This window comes from Pan paniscus, chromosome 8, assembly GCF_029289425.2.
Source record: "Pan paniscus chromosome 8, NHGRI_mPanPan1-v2.0_pri, whole genome shotgun sequence".
Classification (NCBI taxonomy): domain Eukaryota; kingdom Metazoa; phylum Chordata; class Mammalia; order Primates; family Hominidae; genus Pan; species Pan paniscus.
This window is the reverse complement of record NC_073257.2, coordinates 109,232,028-109,253,583: the sequence shown is the minus strand read 5'-3', so window position 1 is coordinate 109,253,583 and position 21,556 is coordinate 109,232,028. Positions and strand designations below refer to the sequence as shown.

The window sequence follows — 21,556 nt, the reverse complement described above, 5'->3', positions numbered from 1 at the left end:
TTAGAAATTTCAAAGAGATTTTAAAATTTGCCTACATGAAAATTTGGTTTTAGTGGGGGAAAAAATGACTGTACAGAGCCAACAAAAGCCTGGAGACGTATTTGCAGCAAAATATGAAAGAAAAGGGTTAACATTTGGTATGTAAAGGAGTCATGCAAATACGTAAGAAACACTCCCTAGGAAAATCTTATTAGGAAATAGACAATTCATAAGAAAGGAAGTACAGTTTGTTAACAAACATTTAGAAAACTGCTCTACCTAACTGAAATCAAAGATATGCAAACTGAAGGGAGAAAATTTCCCTATATAATCTGCAAAAAAAAAAAAATTCAATAATACTCAAATACTAGTGAAGGTGTAATGATGTATGCTCAAGCATTAATGATGGTAGAGTACATTTACCTAACTCTTGGAAAGACACTTCCTGAACATTTATCAGTAAACCTTAAAATACCCAACTACTGTGACTTAAAATTCCACTCCTGGGAATATGCTCTAAGGAAAGAATCATCAATATCTTAAAGTGTCGCGCACAAAAATGTTAGTTACACACTTAACGATGGTGAAATTAGGCAAATGTTAAAAACATAGGCACTTGATGGAAACTTATGTAATCATTAAAATGTTTTCAAAGTGCATGCAATAACACGAAAAACGTTTATGATGTAAGGCAAAGTGGAAAAGTGTGTAACACTGTATGCATGTATTTGTATACTACACTTTCATAGAACAAAGGCTAAAAAGGAAAAAAATTTAAATGTGAACCATGAGAGATTTTTTCCATCCCTTACATTTTTCTTTTTCTTTTTTTTTTTTTTTTTGAGACGGAGTCTCGCTTTGTTGCTGGAGTGCAGTGGCGTGATCTCGGCTCACTGCAACCTCCACCTCCAGGGTTCAAACCATTCTCCTGCCTCAGTCTCCCGAGTAGCTGGGATTACAGGCGCCCGCCACCACGCCCGGCTAATTTTTGTATTTTTAGCAGAGATGGGGTTTCACCATGTTGGCCAGACTGGTCTGGAACTCCTGACCTCAGGTGATCCGCCCGCCTCGGCCTCCCAAAGTGTTGGGATCACAGGCATGAGCCACCCACCGCTCCTGGCCAATCCCCTATATTTCTATTTGAACCTTAAAAAAAAAAAGACCCTTCTTTAGCCGAGCGGCGGTGAGTCCTATTCTCATGATATGTCCGGGGGCTTGAAGACTGCGGGAGGGAAAGCCTCTGGGACCTCACCTCGGAGCGATTCTGCTCTGCTTCAAAGCGTCCCCTCTTAGGCCGGGCGCGGCGGCTGACGCCAGTAACCCCAACACTTTCGGAGGCCGAGGAGCGAGGACTCCTTGAGCCCAAGAGTTCGAGACCAGCCTGGGCAATATAATGAGACCCCCCCCCCCCACCGTCTCTACAAAAAAATTTTTTTTTAATTAGCCAGGCGTGGTGGCCGCGCCTGTGGTCCCAGCTGCTCCGGAGGCTTAAAGTGGGATGATTACTTAAGCCAGAGTTCCAGGCTGCAGTAAGCCGTGTTCGCGCCACTATACTTCAGCCTGGGCGACAGAGACCTTTTCTAAATAATAAATAAGTAAATAAGTAAGGTGCTGCCTCTTCACTCCCAATTCCCTCCGCCTTTCCCCGCCCCACCTCGTCGAAGCCGGACCCGCGGCGGCCCGCCCCTCCCCCACGACCAGGGCCGGGAACTGCGGGTGCGCGGGGCGGGAGTCGGGCGGGCTTAGGCGCGGCCGACACGTGGGGAGGGAGGCCGCGGCCCAGGAGGCGGGCCCGGAGTGGGTGTGGGTGTGTCCGTGCGTGGGAGAAACCAACCTCAGCCTCCTCCGAGGCGCCACGTTCAGCACGGCTCGTTGGGCCCGGGCGGTCGGAAATCAGTCCCCACGCCCCGGACCCCCTCCTGGAGGGACAACGAACACAGGCGCGGGACGGCTTCGGTCGCCGCCCGCGCCGCCCTGCGCCCCCGTGCTTGCTCGCGCGTCACCCCTGCCCCGGCGCGGTGGTAGGGCCCGGCGTGACGTCACCCATTGTTTACAAATCAACCCGAGCCGGCAGGATTCCGGCTCCAGCGGCTGCAGGCGCGCGGCTCGAGTGCCTGGCGGGCTCCGGCTTCCGCGTCCGCCCCTGCTCCGGCTTCGCCCGCAGCTCCGCGCCCGCGGGCAACCAAGCCCCCAGCGATGCCCGCACAGCTCCAGGTGCCAGGACTGGGGGCCATGCCGTGCCGGAGGGAGGAGGAAGAGGAAGCCGGCGAGGAGGCGGAGGGGGAGGAAGAGGAGGAGGACAGCTTCCTCCTGCTGCAGCAGTCGGTGACGCTGGGCAGCTCGGGCGAGGTGGACCGGCTGGTGGCCCAGATCGGCGAGACGCTGCAGCTGGACGCGGCGCAGCACAGCCCGGCCTCGCCGTGCGCGCCCCCGGCGGTGCCGCTGCTGCTGCCGCCCGCGTCGGCTGAGACGGTGGGCCCGGCGCCCTCTGGGGCTCTGCGCTGCGCCCTAGGGGACCGCGGCCGCGTGCGCGGACGCGCTGCGCCCTATTGCGTGGCAGAGGTCGCCGCAGGCCCCAGCGCGCTGCCGGGGCCGTGCCGGCGAGGATGGCTCAGGGACGCGGTCACCTCCCGCCGCCTGCAGCAGCGCCGATGGACCCAAGCCGGGGCACGCGCCGGCGACGACGACCCGCATCGGCTCCTCCAGCAACTCGTGCTCTCGGGAAACCTCATCAAGGAAGCCGTGCGGAGACTCCAACGAGCCGTCGCCGCGGTTGCAGCCACGGGCCCCGCAAGCGCCCCTGGGCCCGGGGGAGGCCGCAGCGGACCTGACCGCATTGCCCTGCAGCCCTCAGGCTCCTTGCTCTGACCCAGGCCTCCTGGAGGAGGAAGTGGAGGCCGCTGCGTAGACCCAACAGCGTCCAGTTCCTACTAACTCTGAGCTGAAGCCGACGTCGCCAGCCTGGAAGCGACCACATTGGCTGCGGGGAGGCGCGTGGGGAGAGATCTCAACCAGAGAAGTTACCAGCCGCGGCGAGGCCGTCGGAGAAAACTTAACCGTGGAGAAATGTATGCGCCAGGGTGCATCCGTGGGGCATGAGAATTTCCCGGGCCATCCAAGCCCAAGGACCTGGGATAAACTGGGAGAACTATGGCAGCTACTTGCATCGACTTGTACCTCACTTAGCCCTTGGGGGCGTCGTGAGCTTGGATTGTTTAAGGAGGGCTCAGGGGTAGGAATCGCGATGGCTTTATAACAATACTTGAAAACTAACGACACGCATACATTTTCTTATTTTCTGGTGGAGGAGCTTAGTGAAAGTGGTGCTACAATTGCTGTGCAAAGAAATTCCAGAGGGGAGAAGAATGTAAAAGTTTGGTGGTGGGTGGCTTGGCATTGCCCCTTTCTCCCACCGATTCGGTGGCTGGTGAAGGTGGGAGATGTGAACTCCAATTAAGGGACTGGAGAGAGGTGAAGAATTTTGCAGGTGGGAGAGTTGGATTTGAATGTGGACTTGTAAATGACTTGACCTTGCCACCTGTGGTCAAGGTCACGGTTTGCTGTGGGGTTCCTGGGAGAGCTTACTCACCCCGGAGTCTTTTCTTTCTCTTGCTCCAAGAAGAGCCCTGTTGGTGCTTTACCACCGCTTGGAGTCTCCCGAGGACACAAACAGGCAGAGAGGGACGTGTAGGGAGAGTTCTTTACTGTTTTCTGTGCTTTCCTTTTTACAGGACTCCCGGAAGGCCACTCATGGCCATGCCAGGAGCTTTCTCAGAAACAGTCATAAACGATCTCTTGAGTCTCTTTCTTGTCCTCCCAGCTAGCTTTCTTATTCCACCCTTTCTGGTGTCTGTAGGAATGCATGAGAGACCCTGGACGTTTTTCTGCTCTCTTCTGGCCCTCCATGGAGCCATGGGCCTCGGCCTCGGCGGTTCCTCACCCGCACAATTTATTTCCTCCTCCCGTGCCAGCCCTTCTTTTGTGTCTGAAACCGGTTTTAAAATGTGACTCTCCCAGAGGAGAAGCCGCTGGCTGTATGAAACTTGACGGCGCTTTTGTAAGGTGCCACTCCCAAACTTTAAGGTAGCTAAACCAATTTTTAAAAGATTCAATGGCTTGTTCATCCTCCAGATGTAGCTATTGATGTACACTTCGCAACGGAGTGTCTGAAATTGTGGTGGTCCTGATTTATAGGATTTCATAATTAAAATGTCTGCTGAATAAATTTGGCTTTTGTTTTGGAGCACGGTTTGGCATTTTGGTGGGAGAGGGGCAGAAAAGCATATGGGGATGTCCTTAATAATAAAGAGGGCACTTGGGCTAAATGGGGGGACCTGGACAAGTGGTTTGGGCCAATGCTGATGGGCACAGAATCCTAGTAGAGCCACAGGACTTGAGTGCTTCTAAGTTTTTATTCCACAAGGTCAGAAAATTGAGTCCAGGTTTTTAGAAGCTGCAAGATGGGCTTCCACTCCCTTTGTGGAAAGATAGTGTATTCTAGAAATGCTTTCTGGGCTGGAGAGCAAAGAGGTGCTGTGGTGGAGGGAGGTGGGTTTTCATCTGGACGTTTTTGTGCAAAATGGGGAGGGCACAGGCGAAGCCAGCCTGCTTTCCCCTTTGAGACTGACCTAGTCTTGAGCTATGGCCTTGGGAGAGAAAAACAGGGTTTTACAGCAGTGTATTTGGTAGTTGTAAAATGGCTTGGTTTGAGCACTCGGGTTAGATTTGACTGAAGTAGCCCTCCTCCTCTCCTCATTCTCTGTCTGCCCTGTCTTCCCAGGCATAGAGCCCTTGCTGAATCCCTTCCTAGTTCCTGCCTTGCCCTTTTCTCTTTTTAATTTAATTTTATTATTTTGAGATGGTGTCTTACTCTGTAACCCAGGTTGGAGTGCAGTGGCACAATCTTGGCTCACTGAAGCCTCAACCTCCTGGGCTCAAACAGTCCTCTCACCTCAACCTCCTGAGTAGCTGGGACTACAGGCTCATACCACCATGCCAGGCTAATTTTTTATATTTTTAGTAGAGATGGGTTCTCACTGTGTTGCCCAGGCTGGTCTTGAATTCGAGCTCAAGTGATCTGCCCTCCTCGGCCTCCCAAAGTGCTGGGATTAAAGGTGTGAGCCACCACACCTGGCCCCTGCCTTGCCCCTTCCTTGCCCAGCTCTACTAACCAGCCCCCGGGGAACCTCTCCTGCTCAGCACACTCCCGAGGCTGGGGCTGCAGAGGAAGGCTGATGCTCAGTTGCCTCAGCCCTTTCTGCTCACCAGCTGTGTCATGGTGGGCAAGTCAAGACTCTTGAGTTTTTCCCTTGTGATTTGTAAAACAACAGTACTTAATAGGGGAGTTGGAAGGGTTAAATGAGGACTTGAAGGGGAGACTTCATTGCTCAAAAAGTGATAGCTGCTCATTCTTGGTACTACCACATGGCTTTATGTGCCACGAGGTAGGCACTATTTTTCCATCTTATAGATAAGGACTACAGACAATGGGAAAAGACCTACAAGATCTGAGTGTTTCTCTACTTCCTAGGTAGAGATGGAGCTGATCCCTGTTAGGGCAGGCACCCTGGTTGGCACCTTTTACGAGATTTTTTTTTTTTTTTGAGATGGAATCTCGCTCTGTCGCCTGGCTAGAGTGCAGTGGTGTGATCTCAGCTCACTGCAGCCTCCCTCTCCTGGGTTCAAGTGATTCTCCTGCCTCAGCCTCCCGAGTAAGTGGGACTACAGGAGCATGCCACCACACCCAGCTAATTTTTGTATATTTAGTAGAGACGGGGTTTTACCATGTTGGCCAGGATGGTCTCGATCTGACCTTGTGATCTGCCTACCTTGACCTCCCAAAGTGCTGGAATTACAGGCATGAGCCATGGCACCTGGCATTTTTTTTTTTTTTTTTAAGACATGGTCTTGCTCTGTCCCCAGGCTGGAGTGCAGTGGCATGATCTTGGCTCACTGCAGCCTCCACCTCCTGGGTTCAAGCAATTCTCCTGCCTCAGCCTCCCAAGTAGCTGGGATTACAGGTGCCCGCCACCACTCCCAGCTAACTTGTATTTTTAGCAGAGATGAGGTTTCACCGTGTTGCCCTGGCTGGTCTCAAACTGCTGACCTCAAGTGATCCACCTGTCTTGGCCTCCCAAAGTGCTGGGATTACAGGCGTGAGCCACCGTGCCTGGCCCTACTTTGCTTTTTACAATGGTGAAAGGAATTATTGGTGGTAGAGCAGAATCAGAACTCAGGGCACTTAAGTTGGTCCTCTTGCCCCCTGTCTGAGCCTACACACAATGCTCTTCTCACACACCCTTGTCACCTGTCTGAGCCTACACAAAGTATGCTCTTCTCACCCCAACTCTTGCTACTGATCCAGCCATTTGCAAAGCCTGTGGAAAGCCTGGGCCTGGGCCTGGGGAAGTGTCTCTGTCTAGGAGGCAATGGCCATTTCCAAGGTGTTGCAGCTTGGGATAGCCCATTCTTAGTACTCTTAGCTCAGCAATGATTTTGGCTAGGATATCCCTAGCCCCTTGTAGTGGATGGTCACAGAGTTGAGACAGCTTCGTCTTCTGAAGGGGCCATTGCCCATGTTTCCCTGATAACATTCTGCAAGTCTCTAGCCTAGAAGGACCAGAGCAATAGGGAAATAATGAGAAATGGTGTGTGTGTGTGTGGTGTTTGGAGAATTAGGAGTTTCACATGGGAAGTTACGAGGACGAAGCCTGGTGCCTTGTAAATGACTAGGAGTTGGAGAGGGTTCAGGGCTTAAGATAAAGATTTGGCAGTTAAGGCTAAGGGGGTGGGATGGGGTGGGGCGCAGAATGGGGCCTGGAAGATGGGCAGTAATAACACTAGCTAATGTGCAATAGTGCGTGCCATGTGCCAGGCTGTGTTCTAAGCACTTTTTTTCTTTCTTTTTTCTTTTTTTTTTTTGAGACAGTCTCACACTGTTGCCCAGGCTGGAGTGCAGTGGCGTGATCTCGGCTCACTACAACTTCTGCCTCCCAGGTTCAAGTGATTCTCCTGCCTCAGCCTCCCAGGGAGCTGTAGCTACAGGTGGGCACCACCACATCTGGCTAATTTTTTTTTTTTTTTGTATTTTTTTGGTATAGACGGGTTTTGCCATGTTGTCCAGGCTGGTCTCGAACTTTTGACCTCAAGTGATCCACGCCTCGGCCTTCCAAAGTGCTGGGATTATAGGCGTGAGCCACCGCACCCAGCCTGTGTGTGCCCGGCCTTCTAAGCACTTTACAAATACCCAGCTCATCAAATCTCTGGGAGGAAGAAGACTACACAAAAGGAACAGACAGAAAATAAAAGTAGACCCAAGAGAAGCCAAGGGAGACTGTAGGGTGAACAGTAGAAGCGTGGAATGTATGTGGGTCCACATGTGCACATAACACAAACACAGCTGTATCTATTATCCCTATGTATATCCTCTGTAGTCAGGCCACAGAGGTCCGGGGCATATGGAATCAGATCTTATTCAATGACTTTCACTGTCTTTGAATCCTGAAGTTAATTCTCAAGTTGCCTTTGTCAGCACCCTTAAGTAGCGTGTTTTGAACATCTGCACTGGATTCCTCCCCTCCTTAGCCCAGCTGAAGAAAAGTACTATTTATGCTGCATCAGCAGAAAGGGGTTTGTGACTTCAGTGTCTAGGAAAGATTTTCAGGAAAACCTATAGGAAACCATTTTTCACCGATCTTAGGCTGTGGAATCTAATTTAGGCAGTTACAGAAACAGGCAAAAGGCAGGGCAAAGGTAACAGGATGATAACCAGCTCTTGCTTTTTTTAACCCACCCAAATCAATAAGTCAAACAAACTGCCTGGGCAGCCTATCAGTTGGGGGTTGTGATTTTACTTGCTATGAGTCAGTTAACAGTTGATAAGAGGGAGCACTTAAACTCCTTGGTATCAGTTTTCATTTTCATTCCATTATAGCATCAGCTACAGATAATTCATTCACACAAAAACAACAGAAACATGTCCAGCCATCCCAGGCATGAAGGATGGTTTCAGCAACCAATCTGTCAGGTTGCAGCCACGCTGTGGCAGGACAGTTAGTGACATGTGGGGCATCCACAACCACAGTCCCCCTAAGCCCTGCCCTTCAAACCTGCCCTGTCTGAGGACCCCATACTGTCCCACTCCTCCAGGAACTTAGACCTTTATAGCATCTTCCCTTTGATTTCACCCCTTTTTTTTTTCTTGAGATGGCATATCGCTCTGTCACCCAGGCTGGAGTGTAGTGGCGTGCAACCTCAGCCTCCCGGGTTCAAGTGATTCTCATGCCTTAGCCTCCTGAGTAGCTGGGACTACAGGCGTGTGCCACCACGCCCAGCTAATTTTTGTATTTTTAGTAGAGACGGTTTCACCATGTTGGCCAGGTTGGTCTCAAACTCTTGACCTCAAGTGATCCACCCGCCTTGGCCTCTCAAAGTACTGGGATTACAGGCGTGAGCCACCGTGCCCGGCAATTTCACCCTTTTGTATCCTCCATCCACACCCAGATGAGCACAGTTCTCTCCTGGCTGAGTGAATCCTTCCCTTGGCCATTTTCCCTTTTTAGCTGTAGTCACTCTTTTCCCATCTTCAGACTTGTAGGCACCACAACACATCATCTACGTCCTAAGCACCCCACTCCCTTAGCCTCTGCCAGTCTGTTGAAATTGCCCATTGTTTGCTCTGCAAATATTTACTAAATACCAGTACCCTGGTGCTGTTGCTAAATGCAGCTATGTTGCAGGCAGGCAGTGGCCTAAGCATTTTTACTAGCATTAGCTCAATTAATCCTCACAACAACCCTCTGAGGGGGGGACTTTTTTTTTTTTATCATGGGACTTTGCAACTGAACGTAAGGTTAGAGAGGTGAAGTTACCTGCCCAAGGTCACAGAAAGGAGCTTTCAAGGAAGGAGCCAGGCAGTCTGGCTCCAGAGCCACGATTTTACAGCTACACGGTACAGTTAACTGAGGCCTACCGGTTTTCTTTTGGAAATGTCTCTTGTGTTTTCCTCTCCCTTAATCGCCTGGGTGCCTGGGAGCTTTAACACCATTCGGCCGATCTGGCTGACCATCAGTGTTTTCCTCAGCTCCAGACCACTCCCCATGCCATGCAGCCTGACAATCTGCCTAAAACATCCTCATCATCTTGTCACTCCTTTGCCATCACAAAATATATAATCTATTGGGGAAGAGAACACATTCATTCACATGAGTCCCTGAGATAACTCTATAATGACAGTAAATGAAATGTGAGAGTGAGAATGAAATGAACTCAAAGGCCACTTCCTGTGAAGAAATTGCATGGTTTTCTCTTTTTTTTTTTTTTTTTTTTTTGGAGATGGAGTCTCACTCTGCCACCCAGGCTGGAGTGCAATGGCACCATCTCAGCTCACTGCAACCTCTGCCTCATGGGTTCAAGCGATTCTCCTACCTCAGCCCTCTGAGTAGCTGGGACTACAGGCGCATGCCACTGTGCCTGGCTAATTTTTGTATTTTCAGTAGAGACAGGGTTTCACCATGTTGGCCAGGCTAGTCTCGAACTCTTGACCTCAGGTAATCCACCCGTCTCAGCCTCCCAAAGTGTTGGGATTACAGGTGTGAGCCACCGCACCCGGCCTATTGTATGGTTTTCTCAGTGCAGATTATAGCCAGGACTGGATAGGACAGCAAGTAGAACTTGAGTATTTGAATTTTGGAAAAGGATAGGTTTTCTGATAGGAAATGGGGGAGTTAAGAGCTGTGGCCCCAGGCTGTGTTCACTGCCAACTGCCAACCCTATCCTTTGTGATATTCCTGCTGCCTCTATTCCACCAGTTCCAACCCTGAGCTGCTTTGCAGGCTTAGCTTGGCTCCACCCTTTTTTTCTCTCTCTCTTTAGATGCCCATGCTGGAGTGCGGTGGCGTGATCTCGGCTCACTGTAACCTCCGCCTCCTGAGTTCAAGCGATTCTCCTGCCTCAGCCTCCCAAGTAGCATGCACCACCACACCCAGCTAATTTTTGTATTTTTAGTAGAGACGAGGTTTCACCATTTTGGCCAGGCTGGTTTCGAACTCCTGACCTCACATGATCCGCCTGCCTGGATTTACCAAATTGTTGAGATTACAGGTGTGAGCCACCGCACCCGGCCGCCTCCGCCCTTATTCCCTTCTTCTACACTTCCCTTAACACCCACCTATGCAACTGTGGTACATGATCAGGAAACTGGTCTGACCTTCAGAAGAAACAGGTTTGTGCCTGTTAAGAAATATTGAAGAAGTCAGTAAGAGGCAGGGTTTTCTGCAGAAGACTCAAAGAAGTGGCCTTAATGCAACATCTCTCAGGAACAATGTTCTGTTTTGTTTATTATTTGCTCTTTGGTTCTAATTTAATTTTCACACAACTCTTCAAGGTGCTCTACCCTTACCCACATTTTGCAAATGAGTTCATTGAGCTTACTGACCCTGTCCCATATCACACAGCCGACAGTGGAGGGCTGCCTGCAGACCCCCCCACTCTTACCTATTATATCTTTTGGGTAACACTGGTAGGGGCAGGTCAATTGCTCTCCCTTCAGTTATGATGGAAAACCAGGAGGAAACACTACTCGCAAGAGTTTTGCCCCTTTGCCTGCACCAGCTTTCACAGTGTTCAAATGGAGTGCACCTCTTGAGTGGAAACCTCTCTGAGCTTCCATCTCTAAATGAGGCGGTAGCATCAGACTGCTGAAAGCTGAGCTCTCCGGGGGCTGATGGTCTGTGATTACTGAGCATTGGTAGAAGTGGGGGCTAATTGAGTGAGTTAGTAATTTCGTTGCCAAGGTAACTCTTTCCTGATTGGAAGGAAGGGATCACAGGTTTCAACATAGACTTTGCTAGATAGGAAAGTGGTGTCTGATCTTCGCTCCAGGTTTCTGTATCTGAGCTGGAAAAAGAAAGAGCAAAAAAGGGTAAAAATTGAATCCAAATATTGTCGGATGTATGCCTAATTTAGAATGAAATCTTGGGGTGGCAGACTCGAGTTCTCTGTGAGGTGGGGCATTCATTTCTCTAAATCACTTATTTGCCAATGTATGTGTCACTTTGTTTCATTCCATTTGTAGCTTTGTTCTCATATCTCACCCAGGCCATTTTCTGTGGCCAGCTGTCTTCATAGGATGCTGAACATTTTGTAAGGAAATGGCATTCCCTAACTCAGCCTAGGAACTTGGAGCACAATTTTCCAGGGTTCCAATGGCAGGGTCACCAATTTGGGCAATTGTAGGGATGTCATTCCCATGGTAGCCTATGTGCAGAGTTGTGCAGTGAACAATATTGGACCATGTTTGATGATATGGAGCCACTGGAAAGAGCCCTGAGTTGGGAGCTGGGAGACCTAGGTTCTAGACTCTGCTAGGCCTCTGGCTTCATAAACAACTTTGGTAGGTCATTCTTCCCTGCTCACTTCCGTGGACTATTTTTCCACCTATAAAATTGTCTAATATGACTTTTTTTTTTTTTTTTTTTTTTTTTTTTTGAGACAGAGGTTTTGCTCTTTTGCCCAGGCTGGAGTGCAACGGTGAGATCTCAGCTCACTGCACGCTCCGCCTCCTGGGTTCAAGCGATTTTCCTGGCTCAGCCTCCTAGTAGCTGGGATTACAGGTGCCCACCACCACGTCCAGCTAACTTTTGTATTTTTAGTAGAGACGAGGGTTCCCCATTTTGGCCACGCTGGTCTTGAACTCTTGACCTCAGGTGATCCACCTGCCTCGACCTCCCAAAGTGCTAGGATTACAGGCATGAGCCACCACGTCTGCCCCAATATGACTTTTAAAATACTTTATGTAAATCCTGGCTGGGCGAGGTGGCTCACACTTGTAATCCCAGCACTTTGGGAGGCTGAGGCGGGTGGATTGCTTGAGCCCAAGAGTTTGAGAACAGCCTGGGCAACATGGCAAAACCTTGTCTTTATAAAAAATTTTAAAATTATCCAGGCATGGTGTCACGCACCTGTAGTCCAATTACTCAAGAGATGGGAGAATCACTTGAGTCCAGGAGGTGGAGGTTGCAGTGAGCTGAGATCTCACCGTTGCACTCCTGGGTGACTGACTGAGACCCCATCACAAACAAACAAACAAACAACCCCACACTTTATGTAAATCCTGACTTATCCCAAAAAAAGTATTTTGGGGTGAATAGTAAAACTTGGCAGGATTTGGCTGGGTGCGGTGGCTCATGCCTGTAATCCCAGCACTTTGGGAGGCCGAGGCGGGCAGATCAGGAGGTCAGGAGATCGAGACCATCCTGGCTAACGCGGTGAAACCCCATCTCTACTAAAAATACAAAAAATTAGCCGGGCATGGTGGCGGGCACCTGTAGTCCCAGCTATTCCAGAGGCTGAGGCAGGAGAATGGTGTGAACCCAGGAGGTGGAGCTTGCAGTAAGCCGAGATCATGCCACTGCACTCCAGCCTGGGTGACGGAGCGAGACTTCGTCTAAAAAAAAAAAAAAAACTTGGCAGGATTAAAAAAAAAAAACAAAAAACAGGCCGGATGCGGTGGCTCACGCCTAAAATCCCAGCACTTTGGGAGGCCGAGGCAGGCGGATCACCTGAGGTTAGGAGTTCCAGACCAGCCTGGGTAACATGGGGAAACCCCGCCTCTACAAATATACAAAAATTAGCTGGGCGTGATGGCGGGTGCCTGTAGTCCCAGCTACTCAGGAGACTGAGGCGGGAGAATCACTTGAACCCAGGAGGCGGAGCTTGCAGTGAGCCGAGATCACGCCATTGCACTCCAGCCTGGGTGACAGAGCAAGACTCTGTCTCAAAAATAAATAAGTAAATAAGATAAAAAATAAAAACACAGATGAACGGTTACTGGATTATAATGTGTTTAGAGTGCTAACTTGCTTTATGTAGAGAGGCTTTAGTTTTTCCCAATTTTCCTTTTTTAGGAGTGGGTTATTCTGCATGGGCCCTAAGGTTGAGTCTGAACTTAACCAGTCATTCTTATTACAAGAAGCTATGCACAGTCGGTGCAGTGACATCAAATCATAGCCTATTTCAGGATGGAAAGCCCTGGATTGCTCATAACCCCTTGACCTTGGATAAATCGTACATCAACTAATAATGGGAACTGGGGACTTCAGGGCTACTCCGATGCCAGGGGACATCAGCACCTGGCCACTTTCCCCTCATGCTCAGCGCCCAGAGGTGGTGCCCACTACACTACTGGGGGCTCCTTTTCCTCAGTTTGTATTAGAGCCTCCATAGTTACCCTTCCCATGCTGGAGAACACTGGACTGAGGCCCCCACAGCCCTTTCTGGGCATGTTGTGGGAAGTGGCAGGCTTGGTGTGTTCTGAAGGTACTCCTCAGAGACCATCAGCGTCTGTGTGTGCCTTTGAGAAAATGGGGCATTGAACCAAAAAGGAAGTTAGAAAATCAGGACTCGAAGTCATAGAACACTCCAGAAAGCAGATTTGGGATCATGGCATGCTCTTGTTTTGTGGGAAAATGAGGACACCTGGGACACCGTCACCTGGGAAGGAAGGGGTAGGGACTAGATACTGTTCATCTGCAGCATGTGCTAGTCACCATATGCCTTTTATTAATTTATTTTTTTGAGGCAGGGTCTTGCTCTGCCACCCAGGTGGGAGTGCAGTAGCTCAATCATGGCTTACTACAGCCTCAAACTCCTAGGCTCAAGCAATCCTCTTGCCTCATTTATTTATTTATTTTATTTTATCTTATTTGAGACAGAGTCTCGCTCTGTCTCCCAGGCTGGAGTGCAGTGGCGTGATCTCAGCTCACTGCAACCTCTGCCTCCCAGGTTCAAGCGATTCTCCTGCCTCAGCCTCCTGAGTACCTGGGATTATGGGCGTGCACCACCATGCCCAGTTAATTTTTGTATTTGTAGTAGAGATGGGGTTTCACCATGTTGGTCAGGCTGGTCTTGAACTCCTGACCTCGTGATCAGCCCTCCTTGGCCTCCCAAAGTGCTGGGATTGCAGGCGTGAGCCACTGTGCCCGGCCATTTATCTATTTATTTTTGGAGAGGTGAGGTCTCACTATGTTGCCCTGGCTGGTCTTGAACTTCTGGGCTCCAGCAATCCTCCACTTTAGCCTCCCAAAGTGCTACTAGGATTACAGATGTAAGCTACTGGGCCTGGCCCACCTTTTATTTCATTATCCCTGTTGTACGGATGAGGAAACTGAAGCCACAGAGGTAGAGCAACTTGTCCAAGGTTCCCTTCCCACTTCAGAAGTGGGCTTAAACTCTGGGTACTCTTTCCTCAGAGGGAGGAAATTAGCTTCTTCCATGAGGGAACAGACTGAAGTAAGTCAGAACCATAAGGATAGACATGGCCTGTTATGTCACTGCTTAGGGACAGAATGGTATAAATGTGCCAGGGGCAAAGACAGGAGTCTTTTGTAAGTTTCCACCCAGCTTTCCTACCACCAGGCTCACATTGTGAGCAGTCTCCTAATCAAGAGCTGCCCCAGCCTTAAGGCCCACCTTGTGGAACAAGTGCACTTAATGGCCACAGTGAGAAAGAAGAAAAAAAGAAAAAGAAAAAAAAAAAAAAAGATAAGCCTCCCAGTTTGCAGTGACTGGCTGATCTGATGTCCTTTGCTAATAGAGGCAGCTTTATAACACATCTCCATCACTGACTAGTAATCCAAAAGGCTCTGAGGTTTTAACGAATGGGATTGGTCCAAAACCTGACCTCACTTTCATTTAATTTCATGCCAGCTCCAATACACACCCAGCTGCGGAGACCTTGTCTAGCTAGTGAGCTGCTCAGACACAAAGGCGCTCTAATTACCATCCGCAAGCCAGGCTGACAGAGATTTCAAGTGTTTTCATGTTTATGGAGATCAGAGAAATGTGTTCTGTACATCTTTTTCACTGACAGCAAGTATAAAATAAAACCAAACAAAAAACCCAACACATTTATTCAAAGCAGGCATTTCAGTTAAGTTAAAATCCTATAATCAGGATAGCCACAATTCCAGACACTCCGGTGCGAAGTGTAGATATGTCAGTAGCCACATCTGGATGATGAACAAGCCATTGACTATAAAAACGAGAACAACAGCACAGTCTCAGCGCCTTTAGAGTGAGTGAACAGTATGTTCCAAGCACTTCACCATGGTTCACAATGGCAAAGCCTGCAGCTTCTCCATTTGGAGGGTCACATTTTCTACTCGGTTTCCTGCACTTACAAAGGCCAGCTGGCATGGCTGGGGGAGGGGCCGAGGGAGGAAATCAACTCGTCTATCCAGGGAATTGCAGCTGTTATTGCAAATGGCCCCGGAGAGCCCATTATAAGCTGCTGTGCTAGGCTGTGTGTCCCTGGAGTGTCCATCACATGGCGTCTCCCTAGCCCCCAACCCAGGCCCCCAGGATCCCAGAGCCACCCGCTTGAGTAGGACTGCAGAGCCGAGTAGGACTGCAGAGCCGAGTAGGACTGCAGAGCCGAGTAGGACTGCAGAGCCGAGTAGGAGAGGAGGAACCCAGGGCCCGGTCTCGGGAGTTTCCGTGAAAGCCCGGAGCGCGGCCAGGGGCGGTGGTCGCCTACCGAAGCACAGACGCCCAGCACGTCCGCGCTTTCCCACACCCGCGGTGGCGGCGGCGCGCGTGTCCTCAGGAGACTCCAGCACTTGCAAAACACTGCGCTCTTCTCCGAGCACCTGCAGAACCTGGCTACTCTGTCCCGCAACCCAGTGCGTGCCCAGGAAACAGTGACCTTGAACCGAGGAGAGGCGGGCCGGCTGTGAAAATACACTTTAGACAGGGCGTGGGGTTCACTCCGCGCCTCTCTACCCTTCCACCACCATTCAATACTCCCCGCCCCCACCTCCTGTCCCCACCCGTGTCGTACAGCCTTCCCCCACCACTCTGAGAAGGCAGACAGTTGCAAAGAGAGCGCAGGGGTTAACTCCTATTCAACCCCCAAAGGGTCCCTTCATGGCACCGCGTGTTTGATATTAAGCAGCACCTCCAAAGACACAAGATGGTTTTTTTAAGTCTGGCAGATTGGGCTGCACCCTGAAATTATCTACTCATGTTCTCCTCCCCCAAAGTGGATCAGGAGCCAGCCCTGAAAAGGTAAAGCAAGTAACTGGCATCATCCTCCGTGGTTCCGGCGCACCGCGATCCGGAGAAGCGTGGATTGTGGCCACATGGTCGCGGGGCTGGAGGGCACTGAGAGGCTGCGAGGAAATGCAGGCTCCGCGGCCAGGTCGGGTCACGCCAAATAAGGAGTCCTACTGACTTGTACGTTTGGGGTGCGCTCTGTAAAATCTGCCTTAAATAGGGCCAAGTCCTTCATTCCAAATATTTTGGCCCGCAACCCCAGTTACCCGCGAAACACTCGCGATTTTTCGGTTCCTCGTCATTAGCTTTTTACTCTCGCTTCCAAAAGCCAGAGTTCTCCACCAGCCTGAGCAGAACTGCAGCCCTCAAGGGAACCCCTTGCCCTCCAGTCTGAGGCTGGCGCTGTGGCCACCCCGGGCGTGTTAGCTGCCAGGCACAAGAACGCCGTCGCCAGTTCTGAGCTGCGCCCTCCCGGAGGCGCCAGGGTCACTGCAGGCCGCGCGAGGGCTGCGAGGCGAAGGGGGTTCATGCACCGGGGCCGACAGAGGTCCCAGGAGCGGGCGTTGGGGAAGCTTTGCACGTAACTGCAGCCGTCGCGAATGAAGCCTTCGCACGGCCTCCTTGATGAGGTTTCCAGAGAGCACTAGCTGCTGCAGAAGCCGGTGCGGGTCGTCGTCGCCTGTGCGGGTTTCTGGTTGGGACCCGCGTCGCTGCTGCAGGCGGCGGGAGGCGGCGGCGCCCCGGAGCCATCCTCGCCGGCACGGACCCGACAGCGGCTGCGGGATGCCCTGCTTGCCAGCTCCCGGAGGCCCATCAAGGTCGGCCTGAGGGGGCAGTGGGGACAGCGCGCTGGGGCCTGTGGCGAGCTCGGCCACGCAGTAGGGCGCAGCGCGGCCCCGCACGCGGCCGCGGTCCCCCAGGGCGCAGCGCAGGACCCCAGGGGGCGCCGGGCCCACAGTCTCCGCCGACGCGGGCGGCAGCAGCAGCGGCACCGCCTGGGACCTGGCCTTGTCCGCCGGCACCGCCGCAGCCAGGGGCCCCGGGGCCCGCAGCAGCGCCCCCGGGAGCCCGCACGGCGAGGCCGGGCTGTGCTGCGCCGCGTCCAGCTGCAGCGTCTCGCCGATCTGGGCCACCAGCCGGTCCACCTCGCCCGAGCTGCCCAGCGCCACTGACTGCTGCAGTAGGAGGAAGCTGTCCTCCTCCTCTTCCTCCCCCTCCGCCTCCTCGCCGGCTTCCTCTTCCTCCTCCCTCCGGCACGGCATGGCCCCCTGTCTGGGCACCCGGAGCTGTGCGGGCGTCGCTGGGGGCTCGGCTGCCAGCGGGCGCGGTGGGCCGCGGCGGAGTGGGCGCGGAGCTGAAGACTAAGTCCGGACCGGGGCCGGGGCGGACGCGGAAGCCGGAGCCCGCCAGGCACTCGAGCCGCGCGCCTGCAGCCGCGGGAGCCGGAATCCTGCCGGCTCGGGTTGATTTGTAAACAATGGGTGACGTCGCGTCGGGCCCTACCACCGCGCCGGGGAGGGGGTGCTGTGCCGCTGGGAGACGGCGCTTCTGTGGGATTGGGGGTCTGGGTGAAGCCGGACTGCCTTCTGAGCTCCTTCGCTCAGGGTGCTGTCTGCAAGGGCGCCCTGGGGACCTGATCCTGGCTCCCGCAGTCGGGCGCGATTGGCATTTCCAGAAATGGACACCAGCGTGAACCCTGTTGGTTTCTTCCACACACAAGCAAGCACACACACTAACACACACACACCCACCCACACACCCCTTCTCTCCGTGCGTCAACTCAACCGGTTTTTAGCGTTTGCGCTTTTGAGGTCCTGCATGCGGGCGTCTGGTGAGGATGGAAAGGAAAGGGAGTCAGGCTAGGGATTTGTACGGAGATTAGGGAAATGAAGCTGACGGGAATGGAAAGGAAGAAGGGGACCTTGTCGTTCGATGGAGGTGGCAGAGTTGGAAATGGCAAAGAAAGGCCACAGATTAATGTTTTTTGATCGAGATCCTGGGCGGATGGGGGCCTGGACTGGGGTTGGCATTGCTGGAGAGGAGGTTGCTAGTCTTTTTGTTTATTTGTTTGTTTTTTTGAGACGGAGTCTCGCTCTATCGCCCTGGCTGGAGTGCAGTGGCTCGATCTCCACTCACTACAACCTCCGCCTCCTGCGTTCAAGCAATTCTCCTGCCTCAGCCTTCCGAGTAGCTGGGATTACAGGCGCCCACCACCACGCCCGGCTAATTTTTAGTAGAGACGGGGTTTCACCATGTTGGCCAGGCTGGTCTCGAACTCCTGACCTCAAGTGATCCACCCGCCTCAGCCTCCCAAAGTGCTGGGATTACAGGCGTGAGCCACTGCGCCCGGCCTAGGTTGCTACTCTTTTTGTTTTGTTTTGTTTTTTTGAGACAGAGTTTCGCTTTTGTTGCCCAGGCTGGAGTACAATGGCGCAATCTCCACTCACCACAACTTCCGCCTCCTGGGTTCAAGCAGTTCTCCTGCCTCAGCCTCCCGAGTTGCTGGGATTACAGGCATGCGCCGCCATGCCCAGCCTAATTTTGTGTTTTTAGCAGAGATGGGGTTTCTCCATATTGTTCAGGCTGGTCTGGTACTCCCGACCTCAGGTGATCCACCTGCCTCGGCCTCCCAAAATCCTGGGATTACAAGCGTGAGCCACCACGCCTGGCTATAGGTTGTTGGTCTTAAGAGGGGCTATGTCCAGAAAGTTGTTTAAAAAAATGCCTCAGACCAGTAGGGGGGATGGGCTCTGAGGAGGTACGTAGTAGCAGAGAAAAATAGCTGTTTGGATGAAAATGGAGATATGCTTCCTTCCTTCCTTTTTTCCGTTTCTTTCTCTTTCTTTTCTTTCTTTGACAGAATTTCACTCTGTCACCCAGGCTGGAGTGCAGTGGTGTGATCTGGCTGATTGCAGCCTTGACTTCCTAGGATCAGGTGATCCTCCCACCTCAGCCTCCCGAGTAGCTGGGACAATAGGCACGCGCCACTACACCTGGCTAATTTTTGTATTTTTAGTGGATACAGGGTTTCGCCATGTTGGCCCGTCCGGTCTTGAACTCCTGGACTCAAGCAATCCCTCCTCCCGAAATGCTGGCGTTACAGACATGAGCCACCGCGCCCAGCCTGGAAGCAACTTTAAAATTCTGAGCATGATATAGAAAATAGGATGCAAAGAAAGAAATGAGCCTGGGGATCCAGATAAATAGAAAATGAGGGTCTTGTTGGGCAGTTCCAAGGATAATAATTATAGGAGCAAATCTTTAGGAAGGGATGAGTGCAGGAAAGAGGTAGGGAAGTTGGTTTAAAAAGAGTTGGGTTTGTTTTTGTCAAGTGTGGAGGGAAAAATGTAAAAACAGAGGAAGAGACAGTTTAAACAAAGCCATTGGATTTCTAATCTACGAAATCTGGATTTCTACAGGGTGTCATAAGGTTCAGCACCTTGTTTTTGTGGATTCCTTAGGATTTTCTATATACAAGATCATGTCATCTACAAATAGAGATAGTTTTGCTTCTCTTCTTTTTCTTTTTTCTTTTCTTTTCTTTCTTTTTTTTTTTGAGACAGTGTCTCATTCTGTGGCCCAGGCTGGAGTGCAGTGGCATGATCTCTGCTCACTGCAGCCTTGACTTCCCCAGGCTCAGTTGATCCTGCTATCTCAGCCTCCTGAGTAGCTGGGACTACAGGTGCAAGCCACCATGCCTGGCTAATTTTTGTATTTTTTGTAGGCCCGGGGGGTCTCACCATGTTGCTTGGGCAGGTCTTGAACTCCTGAGCTCAAGCGATCTGCCCACCCCAGCTTCCTAAAGTGCTGAGATTACAGGCATGAGCCACAGCACCTGGCCCTGTCTTATTCCTGATCTTAGATGAAAACATTCAGTCTTTCACAACATTAGGTAGGATGTTAGCTGTGGATTTTTCATAGATAGTCTTTATCAGGTTAAGAATGTTCCCTTCTATTCCTGGTTTGTTGGGCATTTGTTGTTGTTGTTGTTGTCGTTGTTGTTGTTGTTATGGAGTCTTGCTCTGTTGTCCAGGCTGGAGTGCAGTGGCACAATCTTCGCTCACTGCAACCTCTGCCTCCCGGGTTCAAGCAGTTCTCCTGCCTCAGCCTGCTAAGTAGCTGACACTACAGGCATGCACCACCATGCCCGGCTAATTTTTGTATTTTTAGTAGAGATGGGGTTTCACCATGTTGGCCAGGCTGGTCTTGAACTCCTGACTTCAGGTGATCCGCCTGCCTCGACCTCCCAAAGTGCTGGGATTTACAGGCATGAGCCACCAGACCCGGCCTACTTAAAATTTTCAAATGAAAATAATTAGTAGCAGTTTACAATTTGTGCATTTTTATCTTTGGCTCACAACTTATAAGCCTCATATATTGTTGTGGGCATGAAAAATGGTACAACCACCTTGGAAAAAGGCCTGACAGTTTCTTATAAAATGAAACATACACCTGTCCTGGAACACAGTTTCAATCCTGGATACTTAGCTAAGAGAAATAAACACATGGGCCCACATCGAGGCCTACAGGGAGGTGATCATAGCAGATTTTTTTTTCTTTTTAATTGAGACAGGGTCTCCCTCTTTCGCCCAGGCTGGAATGCAGTGGCATGATGTTGGCTCACATCAAAGGAGTTTTATTCATAAAAGCCAAAAGTGAAATGGCCCAAGTGTTCATCAACAGGTGAATGGACAAACAACCTATTGTACATTCACACAGGATGATGACAGAAAACAGTTCAGCAACAGAAAGGACTGAACGTTGCTGCATGCAGTAACATGAATGAAGCTTAAAAACAGTATGCTAAGTGAAAGAAGCCAGATAAAAACGGATATATGTCATATGTTTCTGTTTATATGAAGTTCTAGAACAGGGAAAGTAACTTACGGTGGGGAAAACATCAGAAGACTGGTTGCCTTTGGAAAAGGTAGAGCAGGGGCAGGACTGACACTCTGACACTGAACAGACAGAGGGAACTTGCAGGAGGGTGGACATGTTCTAAATCTTGATATCTTGATTTGGGTTTCATAGGTTTAGGCATGTGTTAAAACTCATTGAGTGGGCTGGGCGCGGTGGCTCACGCCTGTAATCCCAACACTTTGAGAGGCTGAGGTGGGCAGATCAGCTGAGGTCAGGAGTTTGAGACCAGTCTGGCCAACATGGTGAAACCCCGTCTCTACTAAAAATATAACAAGTAGCAGGGCATGGTGGCTCATGCCTGTAGTCCCAGCTACTCAGGAGATTGAGGCAGGAGAATTGCTTGAGCCCGAGAGGCAGAGGTTGCAGTAAGCCAAGATTGTGCCACTGCACTCCAGCCTGGGCAGTAGAGTGAGACCCTGTCTCAAAAAAAAAACAAAAAACAAAAACAAAACAAAACAAAAAAAAACAAACAGAAAAAAATTGTAGATTTTACATGAAGAGAATAAATTGTAAAGAAAGCTTGAATTATAGTAATAGACATGCTGATGAGTTTGGAGTGAGGTGTACTGATGTTTGCAATTTATTCCAAAGTACACTAAAATGT

The 21,556-nt window shown here is 51.0% G+C and overlaps 2 protein-coding genes across 2 annotated transcripts; one reads left to right on the top strand and one right to left on the bottom strand.

Moving 5' to 3' along the window:
• Positions 1-1,814: 1,814 nt before the first annotated feature.
• FRAT2 (FRAT regulator of WNT signaling pathway 2) lies at positions 1,815-4,222 on the top strand. The gene has a single exon (XM_003825422.4). It carries the CDS (start codon positions 2,176-2,178, stop codon positions 2,845-2,847), a length of 672 nt encoding a protein of 223 aa, XP_003825470.2. The 5' UTR covers positions 1,815-2,175; the 3' UTR covers positions 2,848-4,222.
• Positions 4,223-14,859: 10,637 nt separating this feature from the next.
• Positions 14,860-21,556, bottom strand: FRAT1 (FRAT regulator of WNT signaling pathway 1). Its single transcript, XM_034931240.3, has one exon. It carries the CDS (start codon positions 17,292-17,294, stop codon positions 16,455-16,457), a length of 840 nt encoding a protein of 279 aa, XP_034787131.1. The 5' UTR covers positions 17,295-21,556; the 3' UTR covers positions 14,860-16,454.